Genomic DNA, 16,891 nt, shown 5'->3' on the forward strand with positions numbered 1-16,891 from the left:
GACGTCCGTCCTTCAGTAATAAAGACTACAAAGAAGAAAAATTTCTTCAAATCATAAAATTAAATGTACATTAACATAGCAAAAACAATTAACTTTAAAAATAAATTATGTTAAATAAATAATAATACTACGCAATAACAATGAGTCATAATAAACAACAGTCAGACAGAATATCAAATTAAACATCAAGAAAGAAATAAATCGTCGCTAATCTTCAAGGAGCATGTCGTCTCCTTGTTATCAATCGCCTACGCAGTAATTCAGTAAGTCGTTGATCATTATTTATATATAAAATTCTTTATCTATAAGTTAAGGTTCAGTCATTGTTAATATCCATAATGAATTAATACATAATATTTCTGTCTGTATGTCTGTCGTTTATAAATTGCACAATTACTACATCGCGAAATTAACTTTAAGAAGGCAAAATCACGATTGAAATTCTCGAACTCGAGCAAGGTACAAACGAAGTTAAAGACAAATCACCTGTTAGCGTCACGAGAAAAACTGCCGCAACACTTTCCATGGCTGAATTAGAACTAAATACAATTTTTAAATTCATTAAGTCTTTGAATTTCTCACCAAAGCCTCTATCTAAAAAGGGGAGATGTTACATCCCTAGAATGTTGGCCATAATTCTTACTCATCATCTGCATCATCAATTACGTTCCTAGTGACATTAGTCAGTCTGTGTATATCATTCTTAGAGAGCGGTTTTCTTATTTATTCTATTGTAACTACTATACTAATAAAATCCTTTTCTTTTTAAGGCATTTTAATTCTACGTGGCCACTTGATGTCAACAATATAGTTAAATGTTAACATTTTTTCTCTAAGAACCGATATAAAGACCTTGTCATAAGCTGAGCTTATAGCTAAGAAAGTAGCTTCTACGGACTCGTTGTTTGAAAAAGCTAATCTTATGCCCGTAGTGAATATTCCTAAGCTATACATTGCGCTTCTACATTTCCTAAAACTGAATTGGGACGTTGCTAAAACATTATTATTCACGAAAAACCATTCTAAACGGATTTTACTAGGTGTTCTGCCGATTCTATTAAAACAGAAGAAAGGACAATAGGTCTGTAAGAAGAAGGTTCATCGGCTGGTTTATTGTCTTTTAAAATGGGGATAATAGATTGAGTATTCCAAGACTTGGGAATGCATCCAGAAATCATAAAAGAATTTATAATATTTAAGGACAGCATCAGCACACAGAGCAGATTCTAAATATAACTCGAAATTTTCTTTTGACAGCTCCTCACAATAATTATTTTCAGCCTTTTTTTTTCATTCATAATCCAAGAATTGTTATCCAATTTTTCTTAACAACGATTTTACAAAATATACAGATCAATTTTTTTATTGTTTAACTAGATGACCCGGTAAACTTTATATCACCTACATATATTTGTGTCGATAATTGATTCAACCTTTTTAAATTAAAACAAAGAGATCGGACCTGATACTTGATGACAATTATGAGACACCAATTTCGGAAGGCTTTCTTATTTACTTAATACATATTTATAATTCCCACTGTTAACACCTTCCCTGTACTTCCACGAATGTTTATAGACCATAAATAGCCATATCGAGTTAAAGAGAAACAAACGAACAACAATTAAATTTTAAATATATAAATGAGTAAATCAATGAATTAGACAAATATAACAACAATTCGGTTTGATATAATGTACAGAATTATATTCCCTGCAGATAAGATACCCAAAAAAGTCAGGAACAACACGTAAGTACGTTTTGACTAACGGAAGTCTTACTTAGCCTTAATTGATAATGTCAGTAATTAATAATTTATTGCATATTAAAATTTATTTTGTTTGTTCTGTCTCAAAATCCGAATAAAAGCTCGACATAATTGTGATCAAATCAGTTTGGGTTACGGTCTTTAACGTATACAACGGTCCTATGACCAAAATGATTTCCACTTTCGCGCTCTTCGTTTTAAGCGTAAGTTATTTTATATTTATTAATTCATCTCGTAATGTTTCTTAAATTTATGGAGCTTTTAGGGAACTTGTTATGCAATTTTCGAGTGTTATTTTAGAATTAAGAATTATAAATAAATTAAGCAATATATAAAGTTAATAGATGAGTTTAATTCTAGCGAAATATAATAATAATAGCATAAATGTAGCTAAAAAAATAATCAGACTTGCTTTGACGAATAAATTTAAATTGTTTCAAAGTATTCGGGCATTTATTTGTTTCCCTGTTTTATCTGTTTTGTGCCTTCTAAATCAATACATATTGTTTTCCTGGTAATCGAATAAGATGTTATATGGATAATCCAAATGCATGCTTTAGCTCTATGCACCACCCATACCATAATGTTCTTTCACTGGCCCCATGACCCCACACATTTTGGGATATTGTTGATATTTTGTTACTGAATATTGGCTATTGCATAGTCGCGTTGGCAATATTTTTGTTCAAAGTCTTTTAAAAGATAATTGAAATATAGGAATTCTTTGTGTATATAGCAAGCTGTCTTTACTGTGAAAAAGATATAGTTTTTCTAGGAATCAAACCTAGCAATGTTGTACTTCGATGCTATAGTATTATGGTGAAAAAATTTACAATTATTATTCTTATTTATTTCAGATATTGCATGCGCATGCTGCTCATCAAGGTAAATAACATGGAATCGTGTTTTTAAATAATTTTATTTTTAAATTAAATAATTAAATTATTTAATTTTTTTTTAATGTTTGTCAATTATCAATTATCCGCCTCTGCGATCAACGACTGATGTCTATAACCAGTGATATTGAAAATATTTTAATTTATTTGATATACTTACCAGAGTATCATACATTAACTCATAAGTTATATCATAGGCAACTCAAATATTTTTTACAACGACAAATTAAAAAAATGTCCTAAAATTTTACATAAAATATTTTATATGCTAAATAGCGTTAAGAGAGATATTATTTTAATACACTCTTGTAAATTTTTGTTTATCGTCAAGTAAAAAATCATATTGCAATACTACTATTACTACTAATTTCTATGAAATATGGAAAAATATACAACATGAAAACTGAAATACCACAAATTTAAACTTTATTAGGTGTGTATGAAGTAGTCTGTACGAATATTATAATAATAATATAGCCTCATTTATTCTTTAAAACATGAATCCATATTTACACAAGATACACTAATACTTTATACAAAAATAATTATATTTTTTCAAGGACCTCTTTAAGAGTGTAGGCCTTCTTACTGGCTCCATCTCTCTCTATCTTGAGCATTTTTCTCCCAATCGTCCCCACCAACCTCTTTAAGCTCGTCAGGCCAAGAAGGCGACCTTTCTTTCTTGTCCCTTTCTTATTATCCTGTTTGGATTTTCCACTTAAGTTTTTTTAATAAAATAACAATAAATACTTACTTGCCAGAACATTGATAGGTGTTAATATGAATTTTTCGATTTTAAACGTTAACAGGAATTTGAAACCTTTAATTTTTTTTTGTAAATCGTATTAGCGAATTCAGTTACGTGTTTCTTTTTTCAGGTGCACCAATTCCTCAGAATTATTATAATCCACCACCGGACGTACCTCCAACTTCTGCAGCTGGTGCTGCTGAAGGAGGGTTCCTTCAGCAGCACCAGCTGACACACCTTTTGTATACCAAGGGTATCCACCCAACTTCTACCCCGGGTATACACCTAGAACTCCCCCGTTTTACCCTGGCATCAAAAATACCAACTACCCTGTTCATCCGATTCCTAACGATACCGTCCCAATAGTCCCCTTAAATCAACCAGTACTACCTGTTTCAGTTCAATTACCTGTAACTCAAAGTATTCCAATAGCAAGCCAACTGCCACCCTTACCTCAACCCATTGTACCAAATGTTCTAATACCAATACATACAGGTCAGACAACAACCGACACTGGTAATTCGTCTGAAAACGCTTATGGCATAAGCGTTACCAGGCGCATTTTTAGGCACAGAGCGCCTAAAAATGATGTTGTTGAAACTATCAGTTATAGTTACAACTACGGATCTGGATATGACTCTGGCTCCGCTTCAGCTAGTGGAAACACGTTAGGAACTAGCTCTGACTCTGGTTCAGGATCACGCTCAGGCTCACGATCATGCTTAGGCCCAGGATCATGTTCAGGCAAAGGCTCAGGCAGAGGCCCAGGATCATGCTCCGGCCCAGGATCATGTTCAGGTGCAGGATCAGGCTCAGGCACAGGATCATGCAGAGGCACAGGATCATGTTCAGGCATAAACTCAGGCCCAGGCCTAAGATCATGCTCAGGCCCAGGATCATGCTCAGGCGCAGGATCAGGCCCAGGCACAGGATCATGCAGAGGCACAGGATCATGCTCAGGCATAAATTCAGGCCCAGGCCCAGGATCATGCCCAGTGACAGGATCATGCTCAGGCTCAGGATCAGGCTCAGGCTCTGAATCATGCTCAGGCACATCATCATGCTCAGGCGCAAGATCAGGCTCAGGCTCAAGATCATGCTCAGGCACATCATCATGCTCAGGCGCAGGATCAGGTAAACGCCCAGGATCATGCTCAGAGCCAGGATCATGCTCAGCACCAGGCTAAGGCTCATGCTCAGGAACCAGCACAAGAGGAACTAGCTCTAGCTCTTTTAGATACTTTACTTTTACTAAATTTTGTACGATTACTATCTATAGATCCGTATAACGCTTTCAAATTCTAGTTATCGAACCAGTCATCCCCGGAATTGTACCTTACCCACAATCAAAGGGAAAACTGTGCATTTGCTTCAGTAACCACTTAGCGATGCCAGCAGTCAATCAATTTAGATTTTACTAAACCGATATTAATAAATAAGCAAGCATTTTAGAAATTGATGTATAAAACCAGAAATATTAATAAATGAATAAAGCAAGTGTGTTGTTTTTATTTTACTGCACTTGGTTACAACCCAAGTGTCTAAATCACTTATTTTTTACCATTGTTTTCACACAGATGCTCTACGTTTTCCCGTAAATATAGAATAACGTTGTAAAAGTAATATCAAAGACTATTAAAGTAAATAGACAAATCATTGCTAAGGAAAAGCCGTAACTCTCGTGATAATTACAAATTTAGACGGTGGCTGTCAGATGCTGTATCAAAACAACAAATATTTACCTAGTAATTGGAAATTATTTGAGAACCGCCCCGAGATATCGCTTTGACAATTTTTCCTACCGCATGACGCCTAGGCAAGGTTTCTAATCTTTGAATAGCGACTACAACATGCTTTTGATACTTATTTGTTTTGAAGCTGTCGCATTAATTTAATAATTATTTGATAGAATTACAATCTAAACTAAAACTTAGTTTTTATGGTTGTTGCGATCTATTTCAGGAAAGTAAAATTAGGTAAACGGGTATTACTAACATTGTGCACAAAATAATCTTCGTAAATCTTTAATATACGCTAGGTAGCATTAATACAAATCAGCGTTTGAAAGTGATGTCATAATCAATATCACTTGCTACTTACTACTAGATGTCGCTGTCCACAAATTTAAAGTAATTTCTTGAATCAGAGGGAAGTCCAAAGGGGTGGAGGGTGTAATCATTGAGGCGGGAAAAGATTTGTTTAAAATATAAATTTGTACTGACATTATTTATTTTTACTAAAGGAATAGTACGATGGTTATATTTATAAACTTTAAAAAGACAAAAGTATATTTTATTGTTAATGAAACTAATGTAGCAAAAGAACTACCTATTAATAGCTACACTTTAAAGCACTACGTTCAAGAAAGTTTAGTAATCTATGTTTTTTTATCGATATCTATGTTGATAAGGTTTAAAGACTTTATTTCTCAAAAAGACAAAAAGTGTCATTTACATGAGAATAATACTTGAGAGTTTAGATTAATAACATTGTAGTCGTTCTTAAAATAATCACAACACAAAGATAGCCGTACATGCAATAAAATTAAAAGTAACCAAAGAAAAATGAATTAAAAGTAAATAATAAGAAATGAAGTTTAAAGTAATTTTGTCTAACATATTCACTTGAATTTGAATGAATTGATAGAAGTAATATTCTTTATATTTGTAGGTAAATAATTATAGCTGTGCGCCTTTGTAGGTAAACATTTTTTTGCCGTACTTCGTATAGTATTTTAGGTAATGCAAGATAAATTGTTCGACGCATACTTCTATGAGTCACACGTGGCGGTTTGGAGAAAGTTAGACGTTGGAGAAGTGTGAAGAAAATTTTTTAATTTAAAAAAAATATATATTTATGGTAGGTGCAAGATAAAGTTACTGGAACAGTATTTAGATAATTTTATTTTACAATACTTGAATGTTTATTAATTTAGTTTTGGCGGCGCTGCTGACTCCAATTAAATGAAGTAAATGTGGCTTGCCCAGACACAACAGATCTGCCCTACGATTCTGTAACTCACTTTTCAAACTCACACAGCGGTTTTCGCATCGGCGGTCGCGCCCTAATCAGTCGTAAAGCAGTCATTTTACGTTTTGGCATTACCGAATGCTTACCCTTACCACATGACTCTTAAAGTACTTTGCAGACCTAACATATTATGCAGTAGCAATTAAAACGTTTGAAGTTCATGGTGTTCAAACACGCAGGCGTTATTTTTACTTGGAGTCAATAATTTAAATAAAAACTCAACATTAATTGCTAAAATCAAAATCAATTCGAACAATTGAATTGATAGATAAATTAACTTTCTTTACTTTTCTTTTCTTTCTACACTTTATCAAACTAAGCAACTTGTTTTTGACCAAGAATTTTTGAGGCATTGACACTGGAACATTAATTCATGTGATTTCTATTCTATGCAAATGGCATTGTAGAAAAATACAACGGACGTCAAAATATCGTAACTAAATGTAGGTATCATGGCGACCTTTCAGGCTCGTCAAAAATGTATCCGTATGCGATCTAGCGGTGTATGTTATAATACTATGGTTAGACAATGTATAATAATCCAGCGCTTCATACGCAAAATATACGTGTACTGTATACACGCACACACGTGCATCCACACCCAAACATGTCACGCACACTTAAAAACATATCTAAATTTTGGATTCACTTTTTTTTGGTCCTTTTATTTATGGAAGGTACATAATGGTATTACCGATCACTTTAGGGCAACTTTGAAATGTGATATTGAAGGTAGATGTGTTACTTGTTGTTTCATATGTACAATACATATATTATATGTTTTATTTTTACAAAAATAATAAAAAACAATAAAAAAAATTAATATGATCAAATGCTTCCATCACACCCCACATTCACGATTTTTATGAAGGAAATAAAACAATTTTATATTCATTAACTTGACCTACTACTTCTTTTCTCAACCAACTAAAGATCACCACAAGACTGTCAACTATGATTTATAAACGGGTGCTTAGCTACTTTGGCCATATTGCCAAGAGATAACCACAGTCTCGACAAAGTTCTCGTATAGCTTTTTGTGTAGCATATCTTACACGTATCCCCAAAAGAAGAAATCTAATGGTGTAAGGTCCGGGGATCTGGCCGGCCATATACGGTCCATTCGTTCTAATCCAAGTAGGAAAACATTCATATGGAAAATCAGCTGCTATCCGACTATTATGAGCCTCCATCTTATTGGAAAATTAACTTTTCTTGCTCCGCCGCGGAAAGATTTTTTATCTCATCTCTTACAATTTTAAGTATTTCTTATCTGTGTTCAAGGTTCCTTGGTAAAAATGGATTAAGAAAACCCGTTTTTTTTTAAATTCCACACCAACAGTTGAGTGAAAAACGCTCTTGGTTATTCGTTTCAGTGACTCGGGGTATTGCTATAGATCAAATACGATTATTGTGGCCGTTATTGCTAAAGTTAGATTCGTCTGTCCAAATAATATTATCCATAAAATTTGGATCTTCGAGCAAGCGTGCCTGGATATCAAGACAGACTTTTTTTTCTCCTTTCTTTTTTCCTCTTTCGCCCGGAAGTAATTTTTAAACCAATCGTCCAACAACATAACTCTTGAAACCGTGTTTTTTTAACACACGGTGTATTTTACTTTTTGAAACTCCAATTTCATTTTCTTCTTCTCTCACCGATGTTTTCTGAAAAACCGAAAAGTTAATTAAAATATCATGTTCTTCGTCGTTGATCGTATGATTTTCTTGAGCGTTTATCGAAACGTCCCAGAGTTTTCAAATAATTCACAAGCCTTTTCAAAACCGTACGAGACGGTGTTTGTCTGTCAGGATATTTTACGCTATACCACCGCAAACTTCGAGAGATATATGCATCGTTCAAAATATATGCTTCAATTACATCAAAAATTACTTAATATGCCAATAAATTAACACAATAACACGTGTGCAAGTGAATTAAGACTAAACAGATAAATATCCAAAAAGCAAACGCTTGCATAGACTGTTCTATTTTCAAATTTAAGAACAACATTTTAAAAATTGTCTTCTTTTTAAAATATCTTAAAACGGTATTCAAACTCATAAAATATAACATTTTTAAATTTAACAACAACATTATTATTGTTTTAAATTTGCTTTCTGTCTAGACAGAGGACGTATTGAAATACTAAGTTTTATCATTTTATCTACCCGTCCACTTATAATAAGGAAAACTATGCTTCAAAGTATTTTATGAAGAGGGTACTTATTTACGATGCTATCTATGGAATGATAATATCTCTACTTTTCATACTTCGTGGTCGGCAATAAATAACTTTCTTGAAATTTGACTCAAGCATTTTACATTTGTTCCTTTCTTTTAAAAATATTGTGGTAGTACTTAAAAAGAGTTATTAGATTTTGGCCATTTCGATTGGCATCATAAAAGTAGTGGTGTTTTTTTTTACATTTAAATCGGTTGGACTCCCAGACGAGGCACGTAATTTACAAAAATGTTTGGATGTAGATTTACTAACTTTAAAAATAACATAAAGTCTTCTTTCAGTAAAATACCCTATCTACGATATTTAAGGTACTTTTCTTTCATGTCCCATAACTTTGGGACGCCCCGTATACTTTTTATATAAATTAAAAATGTCCAGTAAGGCTCCAAAAGAAACAGACGAAAATATACATAGGTACCCAGTTTTTGTTTAACCGGCCCTGCGATTCTGTAACTCACTTTTCGAACTCACACAGCGGTTTTCGCATCGGCGATCGCTCTCAAATCAGTCGTGAAGCAGTCATTGTATGATTTGGCATTCTGATAAACAATAAACTACAAGCTCCCTTTTCAGAATGCCAAATTATAAAATGCGAAAACCACTGTGTGAGTTCGAAAAGTGACTTACAAGTGAATCGCAGGGCTGAAGACCCGGTGAACTTCGTATCACCAACATATATTTGTGTCGATACTTAATTCAACATTTTTAAATTACAACAATGAGATCGGACCTGATACTACAGCTATGGAACACCAATTTCGGAAGGCTACTCTTCTTTACTTATTTGTTTAAACCTTTCCTGTACTTCCACGAATATTTTAAAGAACATAATTGGCCAAATCGGTCCAGCCATTCTCAAGTTTTAGCGAAAAAACGAACAAAAATTAATTTATATAAAGATCAGTGAATCAATAAGGTAGACAAATATAACAACAACTCGGTTTGATATAATGGACAGATTTGTATTCCCTGGAGATAAGATACCCAAAAAAGTCAGGAACAACACATAAGTACACACTTAGTCTTAATTGATTATATCAGTAATTGATAATTTATTGCGTATTAAAATTTCTTTTGTTTGTTCTGTCTCAAAATCCGTATAAAAGCTCGACATAATTGTTATCAAATCAGTTTGGGTTACGGTCTTTAACGGATACTACGGTCCTATGGCTAAAATGATTTCCATTTTCGCGCTCTTCGTTTTAAGCGTAAGTTATTTAATATTTATTAATTCATCTCGTAATATTTATAAACGTGACCGATATATTTTTTAATAATGGGTATAATATAATACTTCAAAATATAGCTAGCTAGAACTACATTACCGGTTATGTCTATTGTTGATATTTTGTTACTGGATATTGGCCATTGCATAGTCGCATTGGCAATATTTTTGTTCAAAGTCTTTTAGAAGATAATTGAAATATTATAGGAAATATTCTTTGATTATATGGCAAGCTGATCAACCTTTTGTCTTTACTGTGAAAAAGATATAGTTTTTCTAGGAATCAAACCTAGCAATGTTGTACTTCGATGCTATAGCATTATTGTGAAAATTTTTACGATTATTATTTTTATTTATTTCAGATTCTGCATGCTCATGCTGCTCCTCAAGGTAAATAAAATTTTAGTGTTTTCAATAATTTTTACCATAGTTAGGAAACAATTTAATTATTTAAATTAAATAATACAATTATTTCAATGTATCAGGTATGTCAATTGTCAATTACCCGCCTCAGCAATCAACGATTGGCGTCTAAAACCAGTGATATTTTAATTTATTTGATATATTTACCAGAGTATCAGACATTAACCCATAAGTAATGTCATAGGCAACTTCAATATTTTTTACAGTGACGATTTAAAAAATGTTCTAAAATTTCACATAAAAATATTTTATATGCTAAATAGCGTTACGAGAGATATAATTAATATTTTCTTGTCAATTTTGTTTTATCGTCAAGTAAAAATGCACATTGAAATATTTAGAGACTATTAGTATTGCTTGTAACAAGTTTTAAGAGTATTTTTAAGAAAAATAATTCTTAATATATAATATAAAATGCTTGGACAACAATCGTCTATCGCTGAGAGCTTTATACAATATTAATTAGGCCTTAGTAAATATAGTAAATATAATAGTCAAGACTTCGAACGAACTAACGAAAAAAATAGCGAACTTCGAATCCCGTACATAAGAGACGAGAATACACCAGAGTTCAACTAATCTACGCACACAAGCATCCTCACACAAATATACACTATCGTTTAGCAGTCCCTTGACGAGGAAGATGCGCTCCGATGTGGCTTCATCAACACGATGAGGCGATAGCTGAGATTTACAGCTTGGCACTTGGTTAGAGACAGGCTAAATGGCTCTAAAAATAGAATAAAACACTAAAATAATATAAAAAATTATGAAACATAACTAATATTTAAGTATTATTCTATTTAGTATTTCTAGACAATAAAATATTAAAGCATAGTATTTCTATCAAATATGGAAAAAATATACAACATGAAAACTGAAATACCAGAAATTTAAACTTCATTGGGTGTGGATGAGGTAGTCTGTACGAATATAATAATAACAATTAAGCCTAATTTATTCTTTGAAACATGAATCCATATTTACGAAAGATACACTAAAATTTTATACAAAAATAATTTTATTTTTTCAAGGACCTCTTTTAGAGTAGGTATAGAATTTTTCTCCCAATCGTCCGCTCCAACTTCTGTAAGCTCGGCAGCCCACGAACCTCTCTTTCTTTTCCCTTTCTTATTATATTGTCTGGGACGGCCTTTCTACTTAAGTTTTTTAATAAAATAATAATAAATACTTACTTGCCATAACATTGATAGGCGTCGTGTTAATATGAATTATTCGATTTTAAACGTTAACAGGAGTTTGAAACCTGTAAGAAAATATTGTTTATCGTATTAACGAATTCAGTTAGGTGTTTCTTTTTTCAGGTGTACCAATTCCTGAGAATTATTATAATCCACCCCCGGACGTACCTCCAACTTCATACCATCCTGCAGCAGCACCAGCTGACACACCATTTCCATACCAAGGGTATCCACCCAACTTCTACCCCGTCAATACACCTAGAAGTCCCCCGTTCTACCCTGGCTTCAAAAATTCCAACTACCCGGTTCATCTGGTTCCTAACAATCCCGTCCCAATAGTCCCCTTAACTCAACCAATACCTATAATTGTTAAGTTAAGTGTTCCAATAGAAAAGCCACTGCCACCATTGACTCCAGTCAGTAGTATTTCTCAACTACCCTTACCCTTGCCCATTGTTCCAAATGTTCAAATACCAATAAATACAGCTCAGGCAACAACCAACGCTGAAAATGCGTCTGGAAACCCTTACACTCTAGGCGTAGAGCCTAAAAGTGGATCTAATAGTTACAACTATGAAACTAGCTCTGGCTCAGGCTCAGGATCAGGCTCAGGCTCAGGCTCAGGCTCAGGCTCAGGCTCAGGCTCAGGCTCAGGCTCAGGCTCAGGCTCAGGCTCAGGCTCAGGCTCAGGCTCAGTATCAGGATCACGCTCTGGTACTACCTCTGGTGGAAATACATTACAAACTAGCTCTGGCTCTGGCTCAGGATCAGGCTCAGGATCAGGCTCAGGCTCAGGATCAGGATCGGGCTCAGGCTCAGGATCAGGCTCAGGATCAGGCTCAGGATCAGGATCAGGCTCAGGCTCAGGATCACGCTCTGGCACTACCTCTGGTGGGAATACATTACAAACTAGCTCTGGCTCTGGCTCAGGATCAGGCTCAGGGTCAGGCTCAGGATCGGGCTCAGGCTCAGGCTCAGGCTCAGGCTCAGGCTCAGGATCAGGATCAGGATCAGGATCAGGATCAGGATCAGGATCAGGATCAGGATCAGGATCAGGCTCAGGCTCAGGATCACGCTCTGGCACTACCTCTGGTGGAAATACATTACAAACTATCTCTGGCTCTGGCTCAGGATCAGGCTCAGGGTCAGGCTCAGGATCGGGCTCAGGCTCAGGCTCAGGCTCAGGCTCAGGCTCAGGCTCAGGCTCAGGCTCAGGATCAGGATCAGGATCAGGCTCAGGCTCAGGATCACGCTCTGGCACTACCTCTGGTGGAAATACATTACAAACTAGCTCTGGCTCTGGCTCAGGATCAGGCTCAGGGTCAGGCTCAGGATCGGGCTCAGGCTCAGGCTCAGGCTCAGGCTCAGGTTCAGGATCAGGCTCAGGATCGGGCTCTGGCTCAGGCTCAGGCTCTGGTTCAGGCTCAGGATCGGGATCAGGCTCAGGATCAGGCTAAGGCTCATGCTCAGGAACCAGCTCAAGAGGAACTAGTTGTGGCTCGTTTAGATAGACTAAATTTTTGTACGATTTCTATCTATAGATCCGTATAACGCTTTCAAATTCCAGTTATCGAACCAGTCATCCCCGGAATCGTCTTATTCGTCCTTATCCGCAATCAAAAGGAAAACTGTGCATTTGCTTCAGTTCAGTAACTTGCCAGCAGTCACTCGCAATCAATTTAGATTTTACTAAACTGATATTAACAAGTAAGCAAGCTTTTTAAAATCAATCTTTGATGGAACCAAAAATATTAATAAATGAATAAAGCAAGAGTGTTGTTTTTATTTTTAAATTCTAAATTTCTAAATCGTTCTAAATTTCTTAGCATTGTTTTCACACAGAACAAAGTCTACGTCTTCCCGTAAATATAGAGTTACGTTGTAAAAGTAATATCAAAGACAATTAAAATAATTAGACAAATCATTGCTAAGGTAAAGCCGTAACTCTCGTGATAATTACAAATTTTGACGATGGAAGTCAGAAGCTGTATCAAAATAACAAATATTTACCTAGTAATTGGAAATGTTTAAAAAACCGCCCCGAGATATCGCTTTGAAAACTTTTCCTACCGCCTAGGCGAGGTTGCTAATCTTTGAATAGCGACTACAACAATCATCAGATTGGTAGTTCGTTCTGAAGAGGAAATGCAATAAGTAGGCTTATTAATATTGCTTACTAAAAAATTAAAATTTAAAGAAAGGAAGGACATAGTGAGCCTCTCTGTGGAACGCCTTATTGAAGTATCTTGTGTGGAGCTGAAACGATCTTTCATTATTGGTTTGTAGCGCTCCTTAACCTCAATATAATAGTTTAGAATAAATATTGAAGCAGCCTTGCGATTTTGTAACTCACGAACTCTCATAGTGGTTTTCGCAGCGGCGGTCGCGCTCAAATTAGTCGTAATCTTTTTTGACGTTCATAAGTGTACGTTGTTTTACCTACATGAATAAATGAGTTTTGAATATTGACTTTTGAACAGAATTTTTCAAAATCAAGAGACCATATTGCAATTGGTACTTACGTACATATACTGGATAATAAAAAATAAAATAAATAAATCAGTGGCGCTACAACCTTTTCAGGTCTGGGCCTCAGCTTTCTGTATCTGTTTCCTGATCATTTGTCAATCCGATAGGCAAGTAGGCGATCAGCCTTCTGTGCCTGACGCTGTAGAGTTTTTGGGTCAAAGCATGCCGGTTTCGTCACGATATTTCCCTTCACCGTTCGAACGAATGTCAAATGTGCACATAGAAAGAAAGTCCATTGGTGCGCAGCCGGGATCAAACCTACGACCTCAGGGATGAGAGTCGCACGCTGGAGCCACTAGGCCAACACTGGTCAATATAACCTTCCTAAAGGATCTTGGGTTAAAATAACAATATATAGGTAATAATAAGTATTAGTAAATAAATTAATACATTTTATGGGAGTTGCGAGAAAAGCTTGACTTTAAAAACATAGCTCTCTCTTTTACGTGAAATAATTAATAGATAATTTTTCTTTTATTTTCCACAACAGAGCGTTTTCTAATGCAGTTTTTGCGGCGCACCACCACTATGTGAAACCAGCTGCCCACAGAAGTATTTCCGAACCAATTCGACTTAGGGTCCTTCAACAAAAGAGCGTACCAATTCTTGAAAGGCCGGCAACGCACTTGCGAGCCTTCTGGCATTGTGAGTGTCCATGGGCGGTATCACATAACATCAGATGAGCCTCCTGCCCGTTTGCCCCCCTATTATATAAAAAAAAAAAAACTTACTGAAAAGGTGGGAGCTTGTAGTTTATTGTTTATCAGAATGCCAAATCATAAAATGACTGCTTCACGACTGATTTGAGAGCGACCGCCGATGCGAAAACCGCTGTGTGAGTTCGATAAGTGAGTTACAGAATCGCAAAGCTGAATATTCTCTGGGGTAGATTCCTATGAAACTGTCGTACCTATCTTGTAATTAAAATTACAGTACACGGGGTAAGATTAAATCACTTAAAGATTTAACTAAAAAACCAGGACGACGATTACCAAATTTTTCATCTTGCCCCCATTTACCCTATATTGTTTTTAGTATAATTAGGTTATTGTTATAATTATAATTAAGGTTTTCAGTTTAAGGTTTATTGTTTATATTTACACAATACATTATTCGGTAGATTGTACTACACTTAGTTATCATTCAAATTTCTTTGGTCAATTACAGATTAATTATACTTCCCAACAATTTCATATAACTACCGAATAATAATACGTTAAATTGTAAGCAGTTCGTTGAGATTCACAATCTTTCGACAGTTTACAATCTCGCGAGATAGATTACAATCTAACGGTGTTTACAATTTTACGGTGACATATACACGCACACAAGTGCATCCACACTTAAGCAAATCTAAAAAATTTAAATCACTTTTTATTTGTCCTTTTATTTAAGTTAGGGTATACAGGTATTACCGACCACTTTAAGGCAACTTTGAAATGTGATATTGAAGGTTATGGGAAGGGTACATTTAGAATATGTTGTATGTTGTAAATCTTTTTTACAAAAACAATGAAAATATTTAATGTGTTTCCATCGCCGACACTATCCCATGGCCATGAAGCTGATTTTTATAAATCTACAAGAAAATTAAAATTTTCTAAAATTAAAATTCAATTTTATACTCATAAACATGAACTATTCTTCTACTAAATAAACTTTTTCCGCACCGAAATAAAGCCAATCGAGATGTAGCCTTGAAGAAGAATGTTGCATATACCATGGACTGCATAAAGAACTAATAAGTATATTCTCAACCAACTAAAGATCACCACAAGACTGTCAACTGTGATTTACAAACGGGCGCTTAGCTACTTTGGCCATATTGCCAGGAGAAAACCACAGTCTCGACAAAGTGGCAATGGTTTGGAGACGTGATGGCGGAAGGAGTCGGTGATTCAGGTCTCAACATCTCTAATGCCCTGAGACAAGCTGAGGATAGATCGGTATGGAGACAGCAAGTCGACGTATCGGTTAGGGCTTTTCAAAACAGGCACGTCCTTCAGTAATGAAGACTATAAAGAAGAAATTTCTTAAACAATTAACTTTAAATTTTATTTACTTATTTCCACATCATTATTCTATCTTAACAGTTACTTAACTACTAATGCGATAGAAAGACACAATAATTCCCACACCGATTATCCTACATGAAACACATTAAATATATGTATTTATATACCTAAATCTTATAACTAACAATATAACAAGCAACTCGGCCAGTGTACAAACAAATTGGTCTACCTTAATTGAAATTTTGTTTATTATTTGAGAAGACAATTAAACCAACAATAAAAAAATTAATATTATAAAATTAGTGTGTCTATCTAGATATAAACTCACAAAACGCGTAAAAATTTGGTTGGCACACACGCATATTCATACATTTACGGACACATAACGTCTTAGCGCAATTTTTGTTAAATTACTTTTAAAATAAAACTTTCTTTAAATTATTTCAAAATAATGTTAATTAATATAACCTAATGTATATTATAACGTTTAAAAAGTACTCCTACAGCTAACATTAATGAATATAATAAAAAACATTAAGTAACCTTCAAAATAATTACTAAAATTTATTATTAAAAGGAGTCCCTTTAGGAAAGGTTCCAAAGATACTAGCAGCGTTCCCCCTTTCAATAGCTAGACTAATTCTTTGTCCGAATTAGCTGCCAGCTCCTCGGTCTCCTGTGATGTCGACTTAACTTTTTACCTTTTTTTTAATAATAATTCGTTTATCTATATATACTTTTTATATTATGTCAAAATGTCCAGTAAGGATCCAAAAGAAACAGAAGAGTTGTTATCCAATTTTTCTTAACAA

The 16,891-nt window shown here is 34.6% G+C and overlaps 3 protein-coding genes and 1 long non-coding RNA gene across 4 annotated transcripts; 3 read left to right on the plus strand and 1 right to left on the minus strand.

The window, feature by feature from the left end:
• Positions 1-1,814: 1,814 nt before the first annotated feature.
• LOC125061130 lies at positions 1,815-3,598 on the plus strand. The gene is made up of 3 exons (XR_007118984.1): positions 1,815-1,971; positions 2,626-2,653; positions 3,543-3,598. It is a non-coding gene; the product is annotated as an uncharacterized LOC125061130 (long non-coding RNA).
• Positions 3,599-3,627: 29 nt separating this feature from the next.
• LOC125061529 (putative per-hexamer repeat protein 5) lies at positions 3,628-4,910 on the plus strand (the record flags this gene model as incomplete). Its single annotated transcript, XM_047667005.1, has 1 exon — positions 3,628-4,910. A coding segment is annotated over one exon (972 nt), but the record flags the coding sequence as incomplete, so codon positions are not given.
• A 4,850-nt stretch (positions 4,911-9,760) lies between these two features.
• Positions 9,761-12,085, plus strand: LOC125061530 (cysteine-rich and transmembrane domain-containing protein WIH2-like). The gene is made up of 4 exons (XM_047667006.1): positions 9,761-9,893; positions 10,273-10,300; positions 11,659-11,908; positions 12,073-12,085. The coding sequence occupies exons 1-4, from the start codon at positions 9,852-9,854 to the stop codon at positions 12,083-12,085; spliced, it is 333 nt and encodes a 110-aa protein (XP_047522962.1). The 5' UTR covers positions 9,761-9,851.
• Positions 12,086-12,106: 21 nt separating this feature from the next.
• Positions 12,107-13,898, minus strand: LOC125061532 (protein TsetseEP-like). The gene is made up of 2 exons (XM_047667007.1): positions 13,893-13,898; positions 12,107-12,988 (listed from the first exon to the last, which is right to left on the minus strand). Exons 1-2 carry the CDS (start codon positions 13,896-13,898, stop codon positions 12,107-12,109), a joined length of 888 nt encoding a protein of 295 aa, XP_047522963.1.
• Between the last annotated feature and the right edge of the window lie 2,993 nt (positions 13,899-16,891).

This window comes from Pieris napi, chromosome 23, assembly GCF_905475465.1.
Source record: "Pieris napi chromosome 23, ilPieNapi1.2, whole genome shotgun sequence".
NCBI lineage: Eukaryota > Metazoa > Arthropoda > Insecta > Lepidoptera > Pieridae > Pieris > Pieris napi.

Excerpts from the sequence above, each read along its gene's own strand:
- LOC125061530 (XM_047667006.1), top strand. The coding sequence starts at position 9,852 with ATGGCTAAAATGATTTCCATTTTCGCGCTCTTCGTTTTAAGC. Across the intron at positions 9,894-10,272 it reads TCGCGCTCTTCGTTTTAAGC|ATTCTGCATGCTCATGCTGC; the intron begins GTAAGTTATTTA and ends TATTTATTTCAG. Across the intron at positions 10,301-11,658 it reads TGCTCATGCTGCTCCTCAAG|GTGTACCAATTCCTGAGAAT; the intron begins GTAAATAAAATT and ends TTCTTTTTTCAG.